The sequence below is a fragment of the Zingiber officinale genome, chromosome 3B, assembly GCF_018446385.1.
Source record: "Zingiber officinale cultivar Zhangliang chromosome 3B, Zo_v1.1, whole genome shotgun sequence".
Lineage (NCBI taxonomy): Eukaryota > Viridiplantae > Streptophyta > Magnoliopsida > Zingiberales > Zingiberaceae > Zingiber > Zingiber officinale.
Genome location: NC_055991.1, coordinates 122,874,918 through 122,899,554, shown reverse-complemented (window position 1 = coordinate 122,899,554; position 24,637 = coordinate 122,874,918). Strand labels below are relative to the sequence as shown.

The 24,637-nt window shown below is 37.5% G+C and overlaps 1 protein-coding gene across 7 annotated transcripts; it reads left to right on the top strand.

Moving 5' to 3' along the window:
• Positions 1-6,964: 6,964 nt before the first annotated feature.
• LOC121967541 (protein HUA2-LIKE 2-like) lies at positions 6,965-23,231 on the top strand. 7 transcript variants are annotated; one of them, XM_042517839.1, is made up of 12 exons: positions 6,967-7,494; positions 7,811-7,887; positions 11,495-13,534; positions 18,741-19,194; positions 20,374-20,482; positions 20,575-20,687; positions 20,770-20,954; positions 21,341-21,803; positions 21,882-22,272; positions 22,435-22,602; positions 22,717-22,757; positions 22,854-23,231. In XM_042517839.1, the coding sequence occupies exons 1-11, from the start codon at positions 7,366-7,368 to the stop codon at positions 22,740-22,742; spliced, it is 4,155 nt and encodes a 1,384-aa protein (XP_042373773.1). In that variant the 5' UTR covers positions 6,967-7,365; the 3' UTR covers positions 22,743-22,757; positions 22,854-23,231. The 7 variants fall into 7 exon arrangements, 4 of the variants coding, with proteins under 4 accessions (XP_042373771.1, XP_042373774.1, XP_042373773.1 ...); XM_042517838.1 differs by having other exon boundaries at positions 21,882-22,332; XR_006107792.1 differs by having other exon boundaries at positions 6,966-7,494; positions 22,435-22,757.
• The last annotated feature ends 1,406 nt before the right edge of the window (positions 23,232-24,637 follow it).

Below are 24,637 nucleotides of genomic sequence, written 5' to 3'. Positions count from 1 at the left end.
TGCCACTGAAAAGTAAAATACTAAACATAAGCTAATAACTCTTGTCTTGCTCTTACTAGGTTGTCTAAACCCAGAACTACGTTATATGAACCTAGGGAAATTGTGGGAGCCCACCCATTGGACGTCTAGTCCATAAAAGCTGTAGCAAGACTGATTAAGCTGTAAAAATGCTTCTATTGCATTTATCTAAGCTATTAAAATGCCTATGGTGGCATTTCACTGAGCTGAGCGTTTAATCAAACGCTTGGTGTGCGCTAATTCGCACCCTATCACTAAAAATCTGCATACGGCTAAAACAATGCATACAAACATACGACTAGCTACTTATACTGTAGGTGAGGGGTTTCTTACCTTCTGCTCTAATTTTCTTACGATTCTACTCGCTAGATTTCCGGAGAAGACGATTCTTTCGACAATCTTCTCGCGTCTACGCGTTCCTCTCGCGGAGGGGAGCGTCCCCGTATCCAAGATATCGCCGGGAGAAGCCCTTGGGACCCTAGGGATGGAGCCCTAGGTGTGCTTGTGGTTGGCGCCGAGAAGAGGAAGAGAAAGGAGAAGGGGCGGCGGTGAGGGTTTTGAGGGAGAGGAGAGTTACGTTAAAAAATAACTCTTCACTTAATTCTTCCCTATTTATATTAAGTGGGTAATTCGGCCCAACTCAAATATAAATATAATTGATTCCCTTTCTTCTCAGCACGGCCCTGCTGGGTTCACTTGGTTACTAGAGTTCACCTTAAGTCATAAAACCCAATATGTCTCGGGTTCAATACCCGTGTAGGCTATTTTACGATTCTAATAACCGAACCCAATAAGCCTAAGTTAATAATATATGCGGGACTAAAGGTTCTACACATACAAGGTCTACATTTAACAACCGAACCCAATAAGCCTAAGTTAGACAATTTTAAAGGGTTCAGATCGTATTCACATATATAACTTACAAATAAGCTCACCTAATAGGGATAATTATATCTAACATCCTCCTGTGCCTCCGGTTGTGCGAATCGATTTTTTGGACATTTACTTTTGTAGTGCCCTTTTTCACTATACTTAAAACATGTTATGTGATCTTTAAATTTTGTATTTACAATATTACCTTTTGAATCCTCGTTAGGATTCTCCCCCTTAACCATTGCCATATGGGATTCGGGCTCGAGCATTTGGTCGGACTCGAGTTCATATCCATCTGCCTCCTCCTCGACGATTAGTGCCATGAAGTTGATTTGGTCTTACTCTTCTAAATATGTCTTTGAGGATAGCTCTCTAGATTCAAATTCAGATTCAGACTCACTTTTGCCTTGATCCTCTAGCCTCGATGGAGTCTTGTGAAGCTCGATCACTTTGGTCCAAAAATCGAATTGATTCTTGTAATTTTTTAATTGACACAAAATTTCATTAGGCAAAATATTTATTAATATATCTATTATCTTTGTGTTCGCTTCTAAGTTTCAAGAAGGTTGGTTCAATGCAATCTAGTTGTCAAAACTGCCACTTCCTATAAAAGATTCTATTCCTCGCCTCCAACAATTGAAGTAGACTTGATTGTACAGTGGGGTCGAAGATGCTTCTCCCTTCGTGATAGGAATTTGACATTCTTACAATCAAAGAATTAAGAGACAAAAATTTCTAAGACTCTCGTCTTGAGATTAGTAGTGTGGGAAAAAGAAATAAGAGAAAAAAAATTATAAAGAAAAAGAAAAAATTTAAAAATCTACTCGAAAAACTGTTAAGTAATTTCAGAGCTACCATGCTCTGATACAAATTGAAGAATCGAAAAGGAGCGATAGAGAGGGGGTGAATATCACTCCTTTAAAACTCTTTCTTTGGTATCAATTCATAAAACGAGTAGCAAAGTAGCAGCAGAAAAATAATACAAAATACTCAGGTGGTTACTTGGTTCAAAGTCTATGTCGACTCCTACTCCAAGACCAGCGATCCTTGATCGCACCGTTGGATAAATCACTATAATTCTTCTTTCTGAAATCTCCGGAAAGAAACAATTTGTACAATAACAAATGTAAGATAGTAACAATCTACTATCTTACTTGAAACTAAGTACAAAGCAAGCTAAATAAATATATACCGAACCAATAAGAAGCGATGACGATTATCGACACTTTATCATAGCAGTAGCTTGTAGGGCTGTAAACAAGCCGAGCCGAGCTTTGGGGTGTTCAAGCTTGTTTGATAAGGTAATCAAGCCGAGCTTAAAATGAAACAAGCTTTTGAAATGAGTGTTCAAGCTTGACTTGATTTATTTTTTATGAGTTTGAGCTTGTTTGAATCTTGGCTTGAGCTTGGTTCATTTAGATGTTATCAAGCTCTCAATTCAAGCTTGACTTGAGATTGGTTCGAGCTTGGTTCATTTAGATATTATCGAGCTCTCAATTTAAGCATGTTTGATTATTTGAAACTTTTAGTTGTTTGATTGGTTATTGAGCTTGATAATTTAAATTTATTTATTTATTTATTTATTTTATTGTTTATTTAGCATATTTAAAAGAGTTTTATTAATAAATATGATTTGTCAACATTGTTCACGAACATTGTTCACTAACATTGTTCACGAACGTTGTTCACGAACGTTAACGAGCTGAACACATATGTGTTCAAGCTTGTTTGTTTAATCAATTTTGTGTATATTGAACGAACATAAACAAGCTCATACCAAGCCGAACACCAAGCTTGTTCATGAACGCTTGGTTCATTTACAGCCCTAGTAGCTTGTTTCAAGATATGTTGTAGAGTCGTAACAAGAACAGAGACTTTGCACAGAGGTGAACAGAAACTTCGTTACTGTCTTAGACCCCGAGTTCTCCTTTTATAAGCATAGTTTGGTCAATTGATAAACCCATCGATCGTCTAATCCGTTCGGTCGACCGAGCCTCCTATCGGTAGACTAAACCCTGTGCTTTCTTTCTTTGTTGAGATTTGATCCTTGCGTATTTATGAGCTTTAAAGGTTTGGTCGACTGAACAGTGAACTTTCCCTGTTCGTTGAGATTCACACTTAATTCATCATTAATGAGGTGATCGTTCAGTCAACCGATCCCCAGGTTCGGTCGACTGATCATCCTACTTCGGCTTGATTTGATATATGCTCAGTGTCATATCATCAAGGTTTGGTCAACTGATCTGCTGGTTTGGTTGACCAATCCCTTGGTTTGGTCGACCAATCCCTTGGTTTGGTCGACCAATCCCTTGGTTTGGTCGACCAATCCCTTGGTTTGGTCGACCAATCCCTTGGTTTGGTCGACCAATCCCTTGGTTCGGTTGACCAATCAGATCGATTTTGTAAAACAGAGCTAAACAGTATATGTAGGACCGTTGGGCCGGCTAGAAGGGGGGTTGAATAGCCTGAAAAAAAAAACAACAAAGACCCTTCTCGAACTTTCAACAGAACACTTGCATAAAGTAAATTAGCAGTAAATAAAAAGTAGAAAGAAGAGGCTCACAACTTGACTTGGTTACAACTAAGGAGGTTGTTAATCCAAGGAATGAACGTGCACTAAAATATCTCCTTCAGGCGGAGAAGCCTCTTACAGCAGTGAAAGCACAAAAGACAGAAACTAAACTAGAACAGAAGCGCACAAGTGTTTGGAATGTAAATTTCTGAGTTGATTCAAAGTTTCTGGACCAAGGCTATATTTATAACCTTGGTCGGGACGCCTGGAAGGGTTCCGGACGCCCTGGGGGGATAAATTTTATCCCCCAATGTTCAGATCGAGTCAAAGCTCGATCCGGTAAAAAACTGACTCCCGGGCACCCGGAAGGGTTCCGGGCGCCCCGGGCTTCTCCGGGCGCCCCGGGCTGGTTCGGGCGCCCCGGATGCTGAGTCAACTCTGGTTGACTTTCGTCCGGGTCCTCTGCTCCGGATCCGCTTGATTGGGTGATCTATGCTATCCGGAATAGGGATCACCCGAACCTAAATTCTGGTCTTCTCGAGCGGGCTTCCCTCCGGCTTCTCGTCCCTCGGAATCGCTGCGTGTTTCCTTCTCGTCCACCGGTGTACTCATCCGCAGTCTTCGTCCCTCGAACGCACCGCGTGTCGTTCTTCTCGCTAGCTGCGTCTCTTGCTCCCCGAGCAATCTTCTGCTCCGGCTTTCGTCCCTCGAAACCACCGCACGCTTCCTTCTCGTCCGCCGGTGTACTCTTCCGCAGCACCTCGTCCCTCGGACTGCCGTCCTTCACGCTAACTGTGTCTTCCACTCGACTACCTATGCTCCTAAGCTCCTGCACACTTAGACACAAGGTTAGAAACACACAGGACCTAACTTAACTTGTTGATCACACCAAAACAACCTTGGGGTTCCAACAGTATATATCCCTGCAAAACAAAGGTTAGCACAACTATATGATGCATGAATAGTATTTGACAGTAATACTGTGTTGATCTTAACTTGGAAACCTTTCCGGTTTCTTCAGTTGGATCAGCGACCTAGGGTTTGTTTTTTTCCATAACACAACCTCACTATCGCTCCTCTCCAGTTGCTTACCTCAACTTACCTGCCAAACATTTGGTCCTCCAGACTTGTTTAGACTTTCTCTGCTTAGTGTCTGATCACCTGATCCACTAAGACTTTTCCTGCAATACTACATTAGCCAGTAGCAATAATGATAATATAGAATACTATGGTAAAACTTAACTTAGATTTACCGAGATTCGCTGGTCTGGTCGATCGTGTGCAGTTGATCGGAAATCATCCGATCAACCTTGCTTGGAGTTCAGTCCTCCAAGACTTCCTGTTACCTAAGGTTATCTCCCTTAGGATTTTCTTCATCTAGCTTCACTCACTAGAACCTAGAGTTACCTCCCTCTAAGGTTTTCTCCACCTGACTTCACTCACCAGGACCTAAGGTTACCTCCCCCTAGGGTTTTCTCCACCTAGCTTCACTCACCAAGACTTAGCATTGGATCGGTCCACCAGGGATTCGATATCGAGTCCTCCAGACCTATCAAATCCTTTTACCTGACTTCTACAATCTATCGAGATTTCCCTTGCGTAGCCATAACTAGAACTTTTTTTGTCTAACCGTAGTTAGGACTAGTCACTCAATAGACTTCTCACCCTTGCCTAGCCACGACTAGGACTTCCCTTGGTCAAGCTCCATTAAACATATTTGTCGGATATTAAAACTTTGGAAGTCGATTGCATCAACATATTGCATATCATTTGCTAAGAATTCATCCGTGGAGATATCCTTTTCAATTTCTTATTCCATTCTATTATCATTATTTTCTTGTTTAGTTCACGTATCTTCAGAGAGTTTTTCTAATACTATATTCATATGTACTGGGTCATTCTCAACACTAGGAGCTTGTTCATTCAAATTAAAGTTATAATTAATAATCTCTCCAGTATTAACCATAATACTAGAGGAAGTTGAAGGTGTCATATTGCTGGTACTCATATTTATATTTGGATTAACGCTTATGCTTGGGTTCTCTGATTCCATAGTCTGTATCATAACTAAGAGCCTTTCGTCAGAAATTAGATAATCTCTGATATAATAAAAAATTAACCATATTGCGAATACAAAAATTCTATTAAGATTGTAAATTTTTCAAAAACACAATAGTCGGGAGGAGAAAATGGAAAAATAATAATATGAGTTTTATTGTACTATCTTTTGGGATTTTCCCATTTAGAAGGAATTGACTTTTAGATAAAAAAAAAAACTACATTTTAGATGCATAAGATAAAGTGTTAACACTACTAGTAAGAAAAAAATATTTATAAAATTTGCAATGTTAATATTCATACAAATTTATAGACTAAATAGTGAAAAAAAACATCTAAAATCTCGTAAAAGCAAACATACATGCCTCTAATCAGAGCGAAAAGTTTTGTCCAAAGTAGGATGATTTTAGATTTCATTGGTGCTTTAGATGTTTTCTGGATTGCTTGGAATTTTAGAATAGTGAGTCTATATCGAGAGTTTTAGAGCTAGTCGAACAGTAATTTACATCAAATCAAAGCCCACACTCTTCGGATTTAAGGATGTTTTGTTGAGCTAGAAGATTTGAACATTGATAGACAAAATAACATATCTAAGTTTCACCCCATTAGTAGAGTCGAAATTGGCGTATTGCAGACCATCGGAAATGTTTCACCGGTTGGAACTTCGGTGGTCGGGAGGAGATGGTAGTTCGTCTTCGTTGAGTTGTCATTGAAAATCATAGGAAATGCCCTGCAGACGATCGAAAAAACACGTGTTGCAGAATCGGTAAAAAAAAGTTTAGGTTTCTTCTCCACCTTTTTTTTAACGAAGAAACTACACCATTGTTGGGAGACAGTTTTGCTTCGGACAAATATTGTGAAGAAAACAAGCATGATTCGGATACATCATTTGGTTCGGAAGAATACCGCTGCCACGAGGAAGGACGCAACTGCTACAGAGATACATGGGAGGGTAAAATTAGTATAACCTACCTGATTTAATTATTTATAAAGTATCTTATGTGAAATATATATTTAGTAAATTTAATTACTGGTTCAGTAAGAAGTGGAAGTTAAAAAGTTCTTTTTTATTGGCTAATTATAGTTTTCTAATTTATTTATTTACATATGATCATGAAACTGATCCTATAGGATCATTAAGAATTACATTATAGTTTCCTAATTTATTTATTTACATATGATCATGAAAGTGATCCTATAGGATCATTAAGTGACAAATTACATCTTTTTACTATCAATAAAAAGTCGCGAAGTCGCTTGATACTAGAGAAGTTTTGACCAGAAGAGCTCTTGCAAATTGCAACGGTATCATTTATTTTATTTTATTAGCCCACTTATTTCGAGCACCGCGTGTTAATAAATTCTTCAGTAGTAGTTCTTAGCTGGAAACAACAAAGGGTGTGTGACTGCAAGCGTATGCTTCCGCCGTATGCGTTGTCGCGCATATACATGGCCAACTCGAGCGAGTCAGGGACACAGAGAGAGGCGGCTAAATAGGAACGAAATCGCACCCCTCCCCACAATCAGACCCACCAAAAAGGCAAGAAAAAAGATCTCGCCGCTTTGCTTCCGCCTCTCTTCTCCTCTCCTACCCACACAAACACAATTAGAGCCAGCGTCCGGTTCGGTTGCCTTTTCGTCGCCCCTTCTGCCACAAATTCGCCGCCGCCGCCTCACTTCCCCTCCCCTTCACTTCCCTTCCCTTCCCTTCCCTTCCGTCGCAAGCCGCCGATTCGATGCCTGTGCACCCCTCGGTCGCCGCCGCCAGACCTGCCTTCTCGTTCTTGAAAAGCCGACAAGAGAGGAGGGGGGAACCGCTCCCTCGGCATCCCTCATCCAGATCCCGGAAGCAGTTGCCCTAGCAACCCTAGGCGCTCTAGGGTACTGCGAAGCTCTTCCTCGCTATGGGCTCCAGCAGGAAAAAAGGATCTGGAAGGGCGGCCGCCGCCGCCGCCTCCTCCTCCCAGCGCCAATGGAAGGTCGGCGATCTCGTTCTTGCCAAGATGAGGGGATTCCCGGCATGGCCCGCTGTGGTACTTTTTTTTTCCGTCCTTGCATCGTTCTTTTCAGTTGCGTTTCTCAAATTGCTCCACTATTAGGCTTAGAGGTCAAGTGCTTTTACTTACCCTTCTTGAAGGGAGCAAACGGAGCGAACAAAGACCATAATTTGAGGCTATGTTTTCCAATCAGTTGGGGATCTAGTTGAAAAATACTTGTTTTCAGTAATAGATTGTGTATACAAGAGGGGAACTGGATTTGTTCTCATTTTTTTTATTAAGACAAACCCTAATTTTTTTGGACGGGTGGACTTTGATGTACTTGCTAATGGGCTCTCTCGGTGCTTGACAGATTAGCGAACCAGAGAGCTGGGGCTTCTCCGCTGTGAGTAAAAAGTTGTTCGTTTACTTCTACGGAACCAAACAAGTGTGAGTACTGGATCACTGGAATTTAGGGGTATATGGAATGATAAATACTAATTTTTGTAACGTTGTTCTGGTTATACTTTATAACATCTTATTTCCTTCGTGCATTCTGGCCTCTTTCCACCAGTAACCTAACGCATTGGTCTCATCTTCTGATCTGTTTGTTTGTCAATACTTCTTGCAAAATATGGAGTTCAAACCTCCATTTTTGGAGGCCTGTATTGCAAGAAATGCAACACCGTAGAATGTTTCTAATTTAGCCTAAGAATTAGTATTTTCCTTGTAAAAAACAACTGTGGTGGTCCTATTTCAGAACCTGGATGAAAGAAAGACACTGTGGTTGTTACAATACTGATTCAGAGGTGGGAAGCTATTTTGAAGAAAGCTTAATTATTCTTGAATAAGGATATTTGATTGTTGAATGCTTGGGTTTGAGATGGGAGGCTATTTTGATGTAATTCCTTGATAACTTAGTGGGTATTAGAGACCAACAATCTACAAAAAGCTAAAAATTCTATATATCTTGGTGTAGTTACTAATAAGGCAGTAATATTCTTAATAAAGTTCAAATGCTAAGAGCCTTAGGCTCCGTTTGGTATGCATGATAGGATAGGATTATATTTTCAAAAAGTTTTTAATCAAGTGTTTGGTAGAGTTGATTAGGGATAGGATTATGGATGATTAGGGGTAGGATTCATAATACCTTAGCCTCAAGAGGGATTATTTATTCTACCTTTAATCCTATCCTAATCAACCCAATTCTATCCTATCATGTATACCAAACGGAGCCTTAAGGTATAAACTATGCCAAGAATGAATCTTCTGCCGAGTCCCTTAGTTTTTCCTTATGCTATTCCATGCCGTTATAACCAGAAATGGTTGCAATTATGAAGCTAAAAGTACTTTTCTGATTTGTCCACTTCTCTAATAGAAGCAATTTCATTTTAAGGAACAAATGATGACTATTTATGCTTGAGCCTTTGCTACAGTAATTGGTTTGATGCGATAGTTCTTGTTTCCTTGGTAATTTTTAGTTAGTTAATGCCTACATGAAACTTCCTATTTATTATACTTGATTCTAGTATATTAATTTTTCATTAATTATACTCCCTGTCATATCTTCTTCTCTTATATCCCTTCTATAATTCCTCCTATTGCTTGCCACTTCCTCTCTGTATCTGTTCTGCATCAAGTGATGTCATAACCATCTATCTCTTTTCCCTCCCTCTTACGATTTTTGTTTATTTTTATTGTCAATCACATTATCGACTTGTTGCAATCATTGTGCTCCTTCATTGAAGGGCAATATCTTTTGCAGAATACCAAACACCTCATTTTCTCTTTTTGATTGCACCTGTTGGCCACCACTCATCTTTCCAATATCCTTGGCATGGTATATTATTGTGTGTTTCCTTCCCCTCCAACTCAATTGCAACCCCTTGCATAGTCAACTACTACTCTCAACACTAATAGGATCACCCTTTTCATAAATTCCTCTTATCAATGAATAATGATAAAATGAGAACATCCCAATTGCTCCAACTAGCATCTTTACCAGATAGTAATATCAATTGGTTATCAACAGGACCATCTCAGTTGACACTTGACATACTTGACAAGCTGATCCTTTTATGTTCTTCAACAGTTGTCTCTATTGTTATTTTTTATTGTTCGAGCTGACCTCTATGGGTCTCTTTACACTTTGTGATGCGACACAAGAAGAGAGCTTGATTGTATGAAGGTATGTGGACTATGTAATTTGGTGGTAAAAAAGTGTAGAAAGATTGTAGAAACTTAGGCATCACACTTAAGGTATCCTAGGCATCACACTATGTAGATTGCATCATAATCTGATTTTTTAATTAGAGACTCACTTTCTATTTCCTATTTTAGCAGTACACCAAATATGCATATTGGATTTTTAAACTAAAAAACATAACGGATTAAAGACTCTTTGACTATCAAAGATCAGAATTGCTGAATTGTTGAACTATATAACTTCTTTTTGATTTCTCAAATTTTGACTTTCAAATGTTCAAACTTTTACATCATTTCCCATATAGTCTCATCATTTTGCAAAGTATGTCAAATTAAAAATTGACTTTGAAATTTTTATTTCCGCGTTTATTGACTTTTAGAGGGAAGTGTCACTTGTCTCCATCACTTAGTCTTATTGCATTATTTGTTTTTGCTTCATCTGTTGTAGTCCTTGTGTCGCCATCGCATTTGTTGTTACCTTCTCCTATTTCCCTTTAATGAGCTATTGTGGACTCTCCTAGTATTCTTGCATTGTTGGTTTTCTCTAGCATATTTCAACCCATCTTCCTCTGCTATTCTCAAATTGCCATTCGTTGAGAAAAAGATAAAGTCGCAACTAAGAGCAAAAGCCTTAAATGACCCTCTAATCATTGTAAATGTATCATTAAATCCCACCTCACTTTTTCAAAGAGCCCCAAGTAAAACCCCAATTTTTATAAACTTTCAAAGATACCCCACTTTCTTAGTTGGAAATTCCTTTAGTGATTGTTTAACCTTAGTTGGAATATTAATCAAAAGTCATAGGCGGAATATGAATGTTCAACCTCTTAATTGTTAAAAGCCCTCTTGCCAGTAGCATCAAAGTCAATTAACTATATAAAAAAAAAGACAGCCCGGTGCATGAAGCTCCCGTTATGTGGGGTCCCGGGGAAGGATACGCAGTCTTCCTTGCTTTTTTTGCAAGAGGCTGTTTCCAGGATTCGAACCCGTGACCTTTTAGTCACAAAGCAACAATTTTACCATTGCACCAAGGCTCCACAGTATGTCTTTATTTAAAGTAATATGTTATATAAGTAGTGTTTCGGTATTGTGCCAATGTTTTGATGCATGGTATCAATAATGGATTGGAGTTGAAGAAGGAAGGAAATGAAGCATAGGAAGAAGACATTGTTTGTACATAGCATGATTTTAAGTCTTGTACCAGACGGGATGAAATGGTCGAAATATATCATTCTCATAAATTATTAAAAGAAACAATGTCTCCTTTCTTTGATTTATCTTCTTCCTCCTTCAACTTCTAATATGTCCTGGTACCATGTATCAGAGCATGATATTGGAACAACATCTTTCCAAGGACCGAAACTATGACACCAGTTGAGATTTTGAACCTTAGCACCGAGTGGTATCTAGTTTCGGTGATTTATTAGAATGATATGTTTCGCCTAGCACGGTACAAGATTTCAAACTATGGTTATCACACATCTAATCTACTATCTCAAATGGCCAATTTTGTACTTTAATGCCTTGTATAGCCCATATCCTATTTTTTTTTAACCTATTTCAGGATATTTCTATCTTGATTTTAACATAATTTATATAACCTGTTTCATGTGTTTTGTTTTCTGTAATAGACTTGAAGTTTTCTAAATTTTGATCATACCATGACTTGTTATTTGTGGTTTATTTACTTCCCTATGATGTTTATGATTAAATATTTATGATGCTTTAAGAACTCAGTTACTTTTAGCCATGTGATACTAGTATGTTACATCCTATTAATAGATTTAATTTCCCATATGTTTTCTTTTTTTTTACATTTTGTGGTCTTTCTGATGTGAAATTGACTGTTTAGTGCCTTCTGCAATTGCACCGACGTTGAAACTTTCACTGAAGAGAAAAAGAAAACTCTTTTGCTTAAGCGTCAAGGTAAAGGGGCTGATTTTGTGCGAGCACTTGATGAGATAATTGATGTTTATGAAACTTCGAAGAAGCAGAATGCAGATCAATCTATTTCAGGAGATGATGAAGATGAGTCATGTGGTGAAGATATAAACTGTGTAAGAACCACAAGCAATTCTTCTAATTTTAATGACAGTTTGGAGTTTCACTCACATATAGCCTCCAACTGTGAGCTAGAATCTGCATGTAACTTAATAGAAAACACTAATAGGATCAACTTTGAAGAAATTTCTGCAAACTCAACTGCTGATGATTCACAGAAGAATGTGCAAATTCAAAAGTTGTCCATCCTCGATCAAATTAGACAAGACCCGTTAGTCACTAGTTCTTCGAGGAAGAAAAGATTGAAAGATTCTTCTCATAAAAGTTCGCTCTTGCCAAAAGTTGTGCCAACACTTAAGAGATCAAGGAGTTCTTTACTTGCTGATTCTTCAAAAGCTCTTGAGTCCTCTTCGGTGTCTGATTCTGATCTATCTGGTACTTTTGTTCCTGATACTAGCCAAAATGACAATCCAGAAAACAATAACAAACATGGTCTGTCACACTCTGCTAGTTCAAATGGTTGTTGCATGGAAGTTGCTGCTGATGTAGCATTAAAACATGAGTTCAACAAGTTCACTCGAGGCATTGTAGACTCTGATTGTCATCTTGATGCCTCTACAGACCAATACTTGGATAATAAAGAAAGGTCAAATAAAAATGACAAATTTTGCTTGAAATCTCCAGTCAATAAGAAAAGGAAAACTGATCGAGAAAAGGCTACAGAAAATTCAGAAACTAAAAAAAATGATTTACCAGTTGTCCTTAGTAGTAGTTCACCCAATTTGTTTGTTGAAATGAAAGAAATAATTGGCACTGGAGATGGAGATGAACACCTTCCTTTGGTGAAAAGAGCAAGGGTTAGAATGGGCAAGCCACTAGAGGTTGGGAGACAGCATGGTGAGCTTGTTGGTAATGATGAGAATTTGCACACGTCAAAGGTGAATAAATTTGATGGAGGTGATATGCCATCTAGTTCAGGAAATGATGATGATCTTAATGGGGCGTTCGTTAAGGAAGAGTTAAATAATTCATCAATAAATAATAACTCTCCTACAAGAACAAACCATATTTTCTGGACGACCAAGTATCATTTGAATGTTTCTTCTCTGGATGTTGAAGCAGCTTTGCCTCCATCAAAACGCCTGCATCGTGCCCTAGAAGCTATGTCTGCTAATACTGCTCAATCTATGAATGATTTTCCTGAATCATCAAAGGCCACAAAATCTACTGCATCTCTGGATGTTTGTGAGACAAAGGCAACAATGGCCTTTAATTTTTCTTCTGATGCAAAGATTGCCATCCCTGAGATGTTGCAGAGTACACATGCTTCTGATTGTCATGTACATGCAACTAATGAATCAACCTTGCCATTGCAGAATATAATCAAATCTCCATTAGCTTCTAAAGTAGAGTCTTGTGAGATTTGCCCTGAAATTGTCAGCGACCCACACACTGACTGTGATGAAATTGTGGGGGACCTTGATAAATGCGATGGTACTATGTCCAAATTCACAGTTGTTACTACTGAAAAGAAAAGTCCACAGGCTTATTCTTTGAAATTTATAGAAGACGAAGTAAGAGTTTCCTCCACTAAAGATATGTCTGATAAAGTATGCTTCCACTTAAACAATTCAAATAAAGACTTAAAGGGAAACAAGGAAGGAAGAGGTATTGTGAGGATGAATGAGGTTAACAGGGATGACACTTCTGATTCCAATATGCACAAGGATGGTTCTCTTTTGACTGCCCAAGAGGGTCTTCATCCTTTTCGTCATGATGAAGCTGTTTCAATTGTATCAGCTACAGATGTGGTCTCAATGACAAGCAGTGCTTCTGTGGCAACAAGGGCTTCTAGTTTTCAGTCTGATGAAGACTGTCAAACTGGTAACATGTAAGCTTTAGCATTGGATTTTAACTGCCAGCTAACAGTTGTGTTCTTCTGCTGCTTGTTGCTAAAAATACTTGTTGTTTTATCAGTAGTTACTCATTTTTCTTAATACAATTTATTCTTCATCTTATGATGAATGATTTAAGACAAATATTGCTACCCTTTAAAACTGCCTTTTAGCTATCAGAAGTAAATTATGAATATAGAAAAAGGTAGAAATTCCATCTTTAACATATAGTTGTATATGCTCTTTATCCTTGTTTGTCCACTTTCCTGTTGGGTATTTGTTTAACTAAATTTTTAGTTAAATTTGCTTGTTTAAACCTTCTCCAAATTCATTTTTGAAGGAAACATTCATATGAATTTTAAACTGTAACTCAAGTTTTGATGTAAAAGACATTACAAGTTGAATGCTCTAAAATGGAATTACACTTGTGCTGCAAAGAATAGGCAAAAGTCTAACGAAAAAATAGGAACATGCATAAACCACTTAGTTCTAAATTTACTTAGATATGGTGGAGTTTGTAAATTCATATTCCAAAGTTTATAAAATAAAATACCAACTTCTTTGTATCTAAGCGTATCCCATCGATTCCATTTTATGCAATTACCTTCCCTAAGAGCTGCCTCTTAGATTATTACCAAGACAACAAGAGTTTTTTGTCAATATTGCCCTTCCACTTGTTATTTACTTATTAAAGAAATTCCTAATCTCCTCGTTCTAGTTTCTCATCTTTCTCTGTTGCTGCTGCCTTTCCCTCTGAATGATTCTCACGACTTGCCCATGCCAAGGTTCAAAATGTTTAGTTGCGCTGAAGATTCAGCCTTTGACAGGAACAATAATGTGTTCTTATTGTGGTAACGTTCCAACGCATAGTGTTGGTAGCGAATTGGATATTGAAGGAGGAAGGAGAGGAAGCAGTGGAAGGAGACATTGCCTATGTAGAGTAGTATCGAGTTTTGATAATTTAGTGGAATGGTACTTTTTTATTGTGTCACCCGACATGGTACAAGATTTCAAAGCATGACCCATGCTTGACCAAATCCTATGTGTAACCAAACCCCATCTCTTGTTTCCCACTCCCAACATGGAGAGAAGAATCTCCTTTCATTGACACTTTTTCCCAACACAATTCTAGGTCCCCACAACCCGTGGCAGAAAGTAAAAGTCCAAACATGTGTAGCAAACTCTTTCTTTCATACTTCAACCTCTCTTGATGGACTATCTCCTGGCAGAAGGTGGAAGATCAAATACATGTAGGAACATATTTCAGATTCTTTTGATAGACTATCCCCCCTCGTCTCCCAATTACAACTGACCTAACACCATGAAAATCCATTCACAACCTAGTTTTCACAAGCCATCAGTGTCTTGGCACCGCCTCCTAAGGTTGTACTCAACCTCCTTAGTAAGCCTCTGATTGTTGCTTGCGAGATCAAAACCGCCCCTACTTCACCGCCTCCTAAGGTTGTACTCAACCTCCTTTGTAAGCCTTTGATTGTTGCTTGCCAGATCTAAACCGCCCCTACTTCACTTCTCATGCAACATGCCCCTTTTTCTCTCACCCCTACACACTCGTAACCAGTCAACCACTCTGCCACCCCTCCTCTTTGTTTGTGAGCATGCTTTCCTTGGTTCCTTTTTCGCAATCCCATTGACTTCGAGTGCTTTTCCCTCTTTTGTCTTGTTCTTCTCTTAAATAAAAAACTCAACCTTAACTTGTTCGCTGTTATGTTCATCTAAATCTTAAAAAACTTAGGATGCGTTTGGTTTGCACGTTTTTCATTTTCATTTTTTGAAAAACGCGTGTTTCTGAAAAATGGTGTTTGGTTTGTATTTTCCATGTCTGTTTTCTAAAAAAATAGATAGCATTTTCTGGTTCAGAAAACGCGCGTTTTTCAGAAAATGAAAATGGAACATGTGTAAACCAAACACACCCTTATTCTCTATTGTTGGCATCTTGCCCATCATGGTACACCCTCACCAACCACTGATGCTAAACTCTCTTGTCTTCTTTGGGTTCTCTTCATGGCTTTTCAACAATATTGAGCTAACAATAGCTTCGTCAATGATGTTCTCTCTCTATTTTTTTAAAATAAGAGATGAACATTTATAGTTGTACTCTCACAGGAAAAATGTATTCCACAAGGGCTAGACTTCTCTAAGAATTTATGGTTGAAGGATTTGTCTTTTCTTCACCTTTGAGAGTTTTCAGTTGTTTATGTTATGTTTATACCTTGATACAACAAGCTTGATCCTAGAGTTATTCACATCTTTTTTTGCTTAAAAAAAATGCGCTACTGGTGTTATGATCCATTGCCTTATCATTCTTATGTCTTTTCTATGTCATATTTTTTAGGCTATTATATTTATGGGATTTTCCTTCATTGTCTTTCAAAACCATATCACTTTCACCATCAACTACATTCACATCTCCTAGAAACATCTATTACTCAATTATAGTTGTATCAAAGAAATTTTCATCAGACTCATATCCTCCATCAACTTTGCCTCTAGATCCTTCAACATCGACTCCCTCCCATCAGACATTGTCACACTGTTGTACCTATTGCCCTAAAAATGACAAAGGTAGTTCCACTGTTCCTATTGCCAATTTTATTTCTTTTGAAAAAATTAAGTTTATCCTTTCTATGTTCTTATCTATGAAGATTTTTAGGTTACACTATGAGCTCTTAGATCCCATTAGAAGTAGACGATGGATGAGGAGATGCTTATGATTTTATCACAAGGAACATGTGAACTTGTTTCTTGTTCTATTGGTCTACAATGTGTATCTTGTCGATGGGTATTCACCGTTAAATTCTTATCTAATGGCCAAATTGATCACTGTAAAGCAAGATTGGTTGCCAAAGGATACACAAAGGCCATTGGTGTGGATTACTTCATGATATTCCTCCATGTTGCTAAATTGTAGGCCAATGGTCAAAAATGCAGTTTTGCACAACGGTCTTTCTACATAAGTTTATATGGAGCAATTTCTAGGTTTTGTTGCTCAGGAGGAAATTAAAATATTTATGATAGAAAACACAATTTGTGGTCTCAAACAATCAAATGTGGTTTGAAAAGTTCTATCAAATTGCTCAAGTTGGCTTTAGATGTGGTAAAACTGATCATTCAGTCTTTATCCCACATGGTACAGTGTTTTAGGTTGGTAGTTTATGTTGAAATAAAAGTAATATGCAGCACTTCAGGCTACTTTATGATTCCTTGTGTAGTCGGAAGTAACTTGATAACATAGGAAAGCAGGAAACAATGTGTTGTAGCACACTATTGCTGAAGCTAAGTGTAGAGAAATGGCATCCACAACTTGTGAGGATGTAGATCAAGTCCTTTTTTTTTATTATCTTGGTTTTAACAACACTATCAACAGATATAGATTGTTATGGCTATTTATATTGCAAGCAATGGAGCATAATAAACACATTGAGGATGATTGCTACTTCGTTCATGATGTCTGTCATGTCCAGGAAGATCAGCATGCCCATATACAGATTATAAAGAATATAGTGTTGATAGTTTTATTAAATCTCTTCTAGATATCCATTTATATTTCTATCTAACAATCTGAGAATGATATGTATCTGTACTATAGCTTGAGTGAGTAGTGTCAGGAAGAATAGACATAAGTTACTTAGTATTATATTTACCTAGTCTAACTAATTTTCTTAGAGCTTGATTGTTGTATCGTTCTGGTTCCAAATGTTTGAGATGATACCCAACTCAACTTTGTGAACCTCAACTTAACTGAGTGAATCCAAGTGTATATCTAGTTTTTTTCCCTCTAAATTTGCTCATTTTCAATCAAAGTTTGTTAATATGTGTTTCAATGAACATCTAAAAGAATGTTCCATGAGAAATAATTTTAATAGACAGAAGATTTGGATAGGCAATATCTTTCTTTCCAGTGCCTTATACAAAATGGCTGCATTTTCTGTAATATATTTGTTTGGCTGAAAACCCCAAATGACTGCATTTGGTACTAAATAATTACTTAAATGCTGGTAGTACTTAGATGAAACATGTTTATTCTTGGGTGTAGTTTGAGACATGACTGATCCAATCAAATTGAGGTGAACTAGAAGTGTTGCATGCCTTGAGAAGTTAAAATACCAAGGAACTTTTTATATTATTTATCTCAATTTATCATTTAGCAATTATTTATTGGAAGCTCAAGAGTAATACAAGAAAACAAAGAAGAAGTTGGACAAGTTTCCAGCACCGTGTTGAATTTTTAGCTATATGCTCTGGCATGTTACCTAATAAATATCATAGTTCATCCCTTACTCCAGCTTGTTGTAAATAAAACAAACTCAACCAATTACTATAAACACTTGTTAGAATTAGGTTGAGATATCTAGGCATGAATTATCAGTCAAAGATGGCATAAGAAAGGAATGGTCCCTTTTTGTTTCTTTTCATTCTTCCTGTAGGTCTTGGTTGAGAAATGTTTATGGGCAATACGATCAACATCACACATATGTAGTCCCCAATGGGTCCCCAATGGGATATGCTACATTGATCCTTATCCCTGCATTTAACTCCGAGTAAGTTTATATGACTTGTGATGTCTAGGTACCTTAAATTGCATATAATTACATCAACTAAAATTTTCTATGGCCTCGTACCTCACCATGTAATTTTAATTGATCCAACATGTCTTATTATTTGATTAATTGATCACCTTTTAACATGCCCATGCTAGCTTAATCTTAATTTATATTTCTATCATTCTATCCTCTTAACTGAGATGCATCCCTTTACTTTGAATATTAGTTTTTTTTTTCCCAGTAACTTCATTGATTGATGTTACTATTCTTATTTACATTAACTTTTTCATGTGATTTAAGGCCCCCAAAATTCAATGAGTGTTGCTCTAATATCACACCACTCCAGAAGCTACTCTCTGTTTCAATACTTGTCCTTTATTCCTCTTCATCAATATAATAGGTCTAAGGTATTTAGAAGTCTCTTGTAGGAATTTCTATCGATCCTTTTTAATGATCAAGTTCTGATGTAGTAGTAGCTTGTTGTTGTTGATACTTGATAAACCTTTCCACCAGCATTTTTTTTTATCATCTATGTAATGTGCTGCTACTATGATAACTAATCCAGTTTGCTTTGGCATAAACTAGTAATTTAATATTTAATGGTCTAATTGTTAGATCTATTTGCTTCTTTTGCATTTAGGCATTGTTCTTCAAAAGAAACTTCAAATGGTAGATGCAGTTCTCCAGATTTGACACCCATGAAAGAATTGATTGCTGCAGCTCAGTTCAAGCGAACTTTGTCTCACTGCACTTCATTTACTCATAACTATTTAGACAGTAAACTCATTCCAGATACAGTAGTAAGCCCATCCCTAGTCCACAAACAAGATTCTCCCGGGCAGGGTATACCTTGTAATGGTTTGGCCGACCATAAATTGACTGTTGATGATGGGATTCATGCTCTCCAGAATGACGGCAGAGGTCCTCATGTTAGTATTCGGCTGAAAGGAACAAACAAATCTATCCGTCCAGAAGCAAGTGCAGCAAGGAAAACTTTTGAAGCTTTGTTGTGGACTTTATCAAGAACAAAAGAGAGTATAGGCAGAGCAACACGTCTTGCAATTGATTGTGCCAAATATGGAATGGCTAGAGAGGTTTGGAGCATTTTCTTTTTCTTACTTTAGTTTTGATGATTTTTTTTCGCTTGGCTTGCTTTCAAATATCTTAATTTTCATACTGTTTTATTTTTTTTCATATATGAATTGCTATTTTTTTACAGCAATTGTTCTTATTAGATTCCAACACATGATTGTTTTTTCTGTGCTGTTTTGTGCTGTTTTGATTTTAGATTTTGTGTCAACATATTGACACTTGCAACATTTTTTGTCACCAGCATTTATTCTCCAAATGCAAGAGTTTCTTGTTGCAAATTATGATGTTTAAGATTATTGTGGAAACATTGTTTTCTTGCCTAAAGCCGTTAGTGTCAAAATTTTGTGGAGGCATGCTGGATGGTTGCTATTAACAGATAAATTACATTGAGTGACTAAATGGTCAAAGAATTTATTGTCCAACACTTGAGGAATATACTCATGATGTTAATAGGTGGCAAGCTAGAAATAGATGGACTAAATTTTTTAAAAAAATTAAGGAACAAACTCTTATCAATTTGTCCACTAATCATTTTGCTTTTTCTCAAGTAGGATGTAGCTTTTGGAGAATGTCTGTCATCTCTAAGTGGGTCCAAACATGGTTTTAAAATTGCCTTCCTAGATTACAGTATCAATGTTTATTGTCCTCAAGTTGTAGGAAACATAATTTCTTGTATGGTAGTAACTTGACTTTCATGTTTCATTGTTAGCCAAATCATTCTTAGAATCTCACCTACACTTTTTGTGTCTGAAAGTTTGTTTCAGGGTTTCCAAAGATACATGAAGGAAAAACGTGAGTTATTGCTTACTTACTTACAATCATGAGTTGTTGATGTGACATCTCTTCTCCCTCTCTAGATACTTGTATGCATAGGTTACTAAATTAAGCTCCATCTGGCGAGAATTATCAAGTGGTTTATTGATGTCTATATTAGATTGTGCATGTTGTTCTATACTCATTTATATGATAGATGGTTTGACAAATAAAGCACCAACAATCATATGGTTGACAATCTGATAATGAAGCCTTTTTGACTTCACAATGTTGCCATCATGAACGATTTTTAAAGTTATTTGGATAATTGTAGAAGGTCTTCTCTTGGGTTGTTATGGTCATATTTTCTTGTCATCTTAGTTTGCATCAAAATGGTTATCTCATGTGCATGTTAATAATCTTACTAGGTAATTGAACTAATACTCCAGTATCTAGAAAGAGAACAAAGCTTGCACAAAAGGGTAGATCTTTTCTTCCTTGTGGATTCAATTACTCAATGTTCTCACATTCAGAAAGGTATTTTGTTGAGTCTGTTCTCTTTTATTGCTTTATTGGTATTGATGTTGTAGTGATAGTTAATTTGCAGTGCTTTCTCTTTAAATTTCTAGGTGGAGCTAGCGATGTTTACCCTTCTCTTGTCCAATCAGTGCTTCCACGCCTTTTGTCCTTTGCTGCCCCTCGTGGAAATGCTGCATCAGAGAATCGTAGGCAATGCCTTAAGGCAAGGACATCAGGATTTTTTGTCATGTTTTTTTTTTTAACTGTGTAATGCTAATCCTAACGACTGCCATTTGTTGCACTAGGTATTGAGATTATGGTTTGAAAGAAAAACCTTGCCAGAATCAGTGGTTCGTTATCACATGCGAGAACTTGATTCTGCAAACGAATTTCCATTTGGCTCTTCTTCTCGACGTCCATTGAAAACAGAGAGGGCTATTAATGATCCTATCAGGGATATGGAGGGAATGCTTGTTGATGAGTATGGAAGGTGTAATTCCTCTCATGATTGCTTTACATAAATTAATCATTTTTGCTGATGCATGCAGAAGTTAGTATAAGGATCTAAAATGGGAGAATACATTTGATGTGTATATGTATATATATATATCTTGTGTACTGCATGTGAAATCTATTGGAAAGGGTATTAATTGGTTGATATGACTTCATCTTTTCTCTTTATTGGCGCAGAAAGTTTTAGTGTAATTCTAGGATTATTATTTGTAGGATGATTAGGTTCCTTATACTTGCTTATTTAACTGTTAAAGAACTTCTGTATTATTCATTTATTAATTTTCTTTCCATTTTTGTGGGTAGTACTAGTAATGTACCCTGACCTAACTAATCTGTTTATTTTCATTGTTTTCTTAATATCAGCAACACAAATTTTCAACTTCCTTGCCTGCTGCGAGCTAATGTGCTTGAAGATGATGGAAATACTTCTGATGAAAAAAGCTTTGAGGCTGTCACACCTGAAGGATCTGCTCCAATTGATCAAAAGGCACATGCTTCCTCTGAGAAGAATCGACATGTATTGGAAGATGTTGATGTTGAACTTGAGATGGAGGATGTATCTCCTCCCTGTGAAGATAGCATAAACTCAACCTGTCCTGTTGCAAGTGCTGCTGATTTTAATTCTCATCATCAAGCTAATCATCAATATCCATTGCCCTTTGCTCCTCCACTTCCAGATGCAAAACCACCATCCCCACCCCCGCTGCCATCATCTCCTCCTCCAGTTTCTTCTTGTTCAGATGGACATGGTCTTGCCTCACAGTGTCATTTAAGAAGTCAGAGCCTTAATGATGCTGCTGATTTACATTCTACTGGAAATGCCCTTGTGAGTATCAGTCAAACAAATTTCTAAACTAATATTCCTAGTCCGTATTATTTATGAATCATTACTTTATTCACACAGAACATGCAAAGCCAACAGCCTCATCTTTTTACCCAACAACATACGAATCAACATGATAGTTTGATGCCTAAGCCTGCATCATATTATGCTCCCAATTATGGTAGTACTCCTGGTCAGATGCCTCCACCAACTGTATCTGCTTCTTATGGAACTACTACTCATCCATTTGTACATTCTCAGAATAGTTTGCAGCCCTCAGTTAGCACTACTTTGACAGATACAGTTTACCACGTGCAGCCGCCTCCACCAACAGTTTCAAATCACTTTTCTTATGTTCAAGCTGAACCTCAGCAAAGACCACAAATGTGTGGTAATTATCCTCTCCCTGAGAGATATCAGTATATACAGGATAATATCCATCGAGGGAATTTTCATTCTGATCAAGCTACAGGTAGGCAGTTTCAAAATGAGATAGTAGCAAGAAGCAATTTTTCTCCAGCTACTCAGTCTGGTACTGTGTTCATCTGTGGTTTGAGTACCATTGTATTTTTTCTGAAGAAAATTTTATATTGTATACCTGATTTTTTTTTCCTACCTTCCTCCCCTTTTAAAGGTTCATCCGTCTATGGCAATATTGAAACACCATCTGCTTCTCTGCCCCATTATGGCCATCCACCAGAACCTCCTCCAATTGCATGTAGTGGTTGGTCACGTCCACCAATGTCAAATTTCTCTGCACCAACTTCAAGATTGCCAGAAGTTCCAGCTCCAAGAATGGAAGGTGGTATTGGTGATTCAAGAATACCTTCTTGATCACGTGTTAATTTATTTATTTTATTGTTCCTTGGATTCCACAAATTTTTCATGTTGTAAAGTTAACCCTTTTGGTTGGCAGGGTGTGGCTATTGGAGACCAAGATGATTTTTCTTTAAATTGGTAAGTTTTATCAGTGACATTGTGAACTGCACATGTTGAATTTTTGTTTATGGAAATCTAATTTCATGCCCTTCTGATTGAATTACATATATCTAGGCTGTTTATGAGGATCAATCACGTAGATACTTTCTTAGAAGTACTCAATCTTCAGCTGACTGGTGATTATGTAAAGGGAGTTTTCTGCTTTGAAGATGAGCAACGTGATTGGCCTCATTGTAAATAGTTGTATCAGCAAATATTCTTCAAATGCAGCGGTGGAAGGGACTGTGTAGGTACTTACCAATCTAGTTATTTGTAGATTTAGTCGGATAGTCTTATATATTCCTATGAGTAGGATCATGGTATATCAGTCTTTGCCTGATCATTTTTTTTTCTTCAAAAAAAATTTTTCCCCATTTTTTGTTGTTTTCAATTCCATTTTCCAAACTGGAAGAGCTCCCAAATTGGAAAGCTAAAGTAATGCAGATTTGATAAGCTAATGGTGTTATTGTTTTGCTCATGAAGCATGCTGTGTAAGCCTGCAATGTGTTTGGGGTTTCACTACTTGCAAAATTGTCTCTAACCTACTCTGATCGTTTTATAATATTTGCTTGTATTTTTTTTTTCCCATTCAAGATATGATGTGCTTTAGTAACTGATTGGCTGCATGTTCAAGTTGCCAACTGATCTATTCAATCCTTTACAATGATTCTCACTGGTTGGCTACATCCGTTAAAGATGAAAGCAAGCGACCGTGTGGATCGTGTTGCAGTGCTGGAGCATTAGAAATTTGGAAGTATATATATATATATACACACAAAATTGCTCCCTGTGGTTTTGCTCTTGTGGTTTGGTGCGGCAACGGTGAGTTGGACATGCCATGTCATCTTAGTTAAAGACAAAACAAAAAAAACACATGGAAAGCAAAAAATCAAAACGTGACCTAGGGTTTCTTTTCCTTCTTTCGCCGCCATCTATGTTTCGTGTGTCGCGGCGTTCCTCCCTCTCAGTCGAGAAGCTTGCGCATTCCCTCTATTGTCACTCCCTCTCTCGGCGAGAAGCTTGTCGTCTCCCTCTATCGCCGAACCTTGTCGTTGTGTAGCAGCTCCTCCCTCTTTCGTCGTCGTAGGAACAACTTCTTCGCGACGCACGACGAGTTCCTTCATCGCGACGCACGACATGATCCATCCTCTCCTCCCTACGTGCCCTCTCACCCGACATGCTCCTCTCCTCCCCACTGCTACATCCTGTGAGTTTACCCTAAAATTTTTAAGCCAAGTAATTGACAACTCCTATAGAAAATCCACTAAAATTGAGTCAAGCACCAACATTTTGGGGATGGCAAACAAAGTTCTAGTAACTTAGATTGGGTTCACGATGGTTTTGAATGCAGGGAAGTTCTAGTAACAGAATTTTGGGTCAAAACTGTTGGTTCTAGCAATACGGTGTCAAGCACCAACATATTTCTCTTCCAACATTTTGCTCGCATTTGTAACTGCCTTATTGATAGTTTAAGATTACCTTTTACTTCACAACCTATTGTTATTTCAAAAATCCTCTGACTATGCTCCTGCATATTCTATTATTGCTATTAGTTAACCTAGATAAATAGTTTAAGGTTTTACTTCAGAGATTTTCTGTCCGTACTTTCACATCAAGTTGTGCTTTATGGTTAAGCACAAGGCTCCTGTGATTGGTTGATTTTGATGTCTTCTCATATGATAAGTTATCATGAGTTGTTTTACACTACTCATCTTTCTGTATGGTTAAGCACAAGGCTCCTGTGGTTTGTTGATTTTGATGCCTTCTCATATGATGAGTTACCATGAGTTATTTTACACTACTCATATTTTTGTATGGTTAAGCACAAGGCTCCTGTGGTTGGTTGATTTTGATGTCTT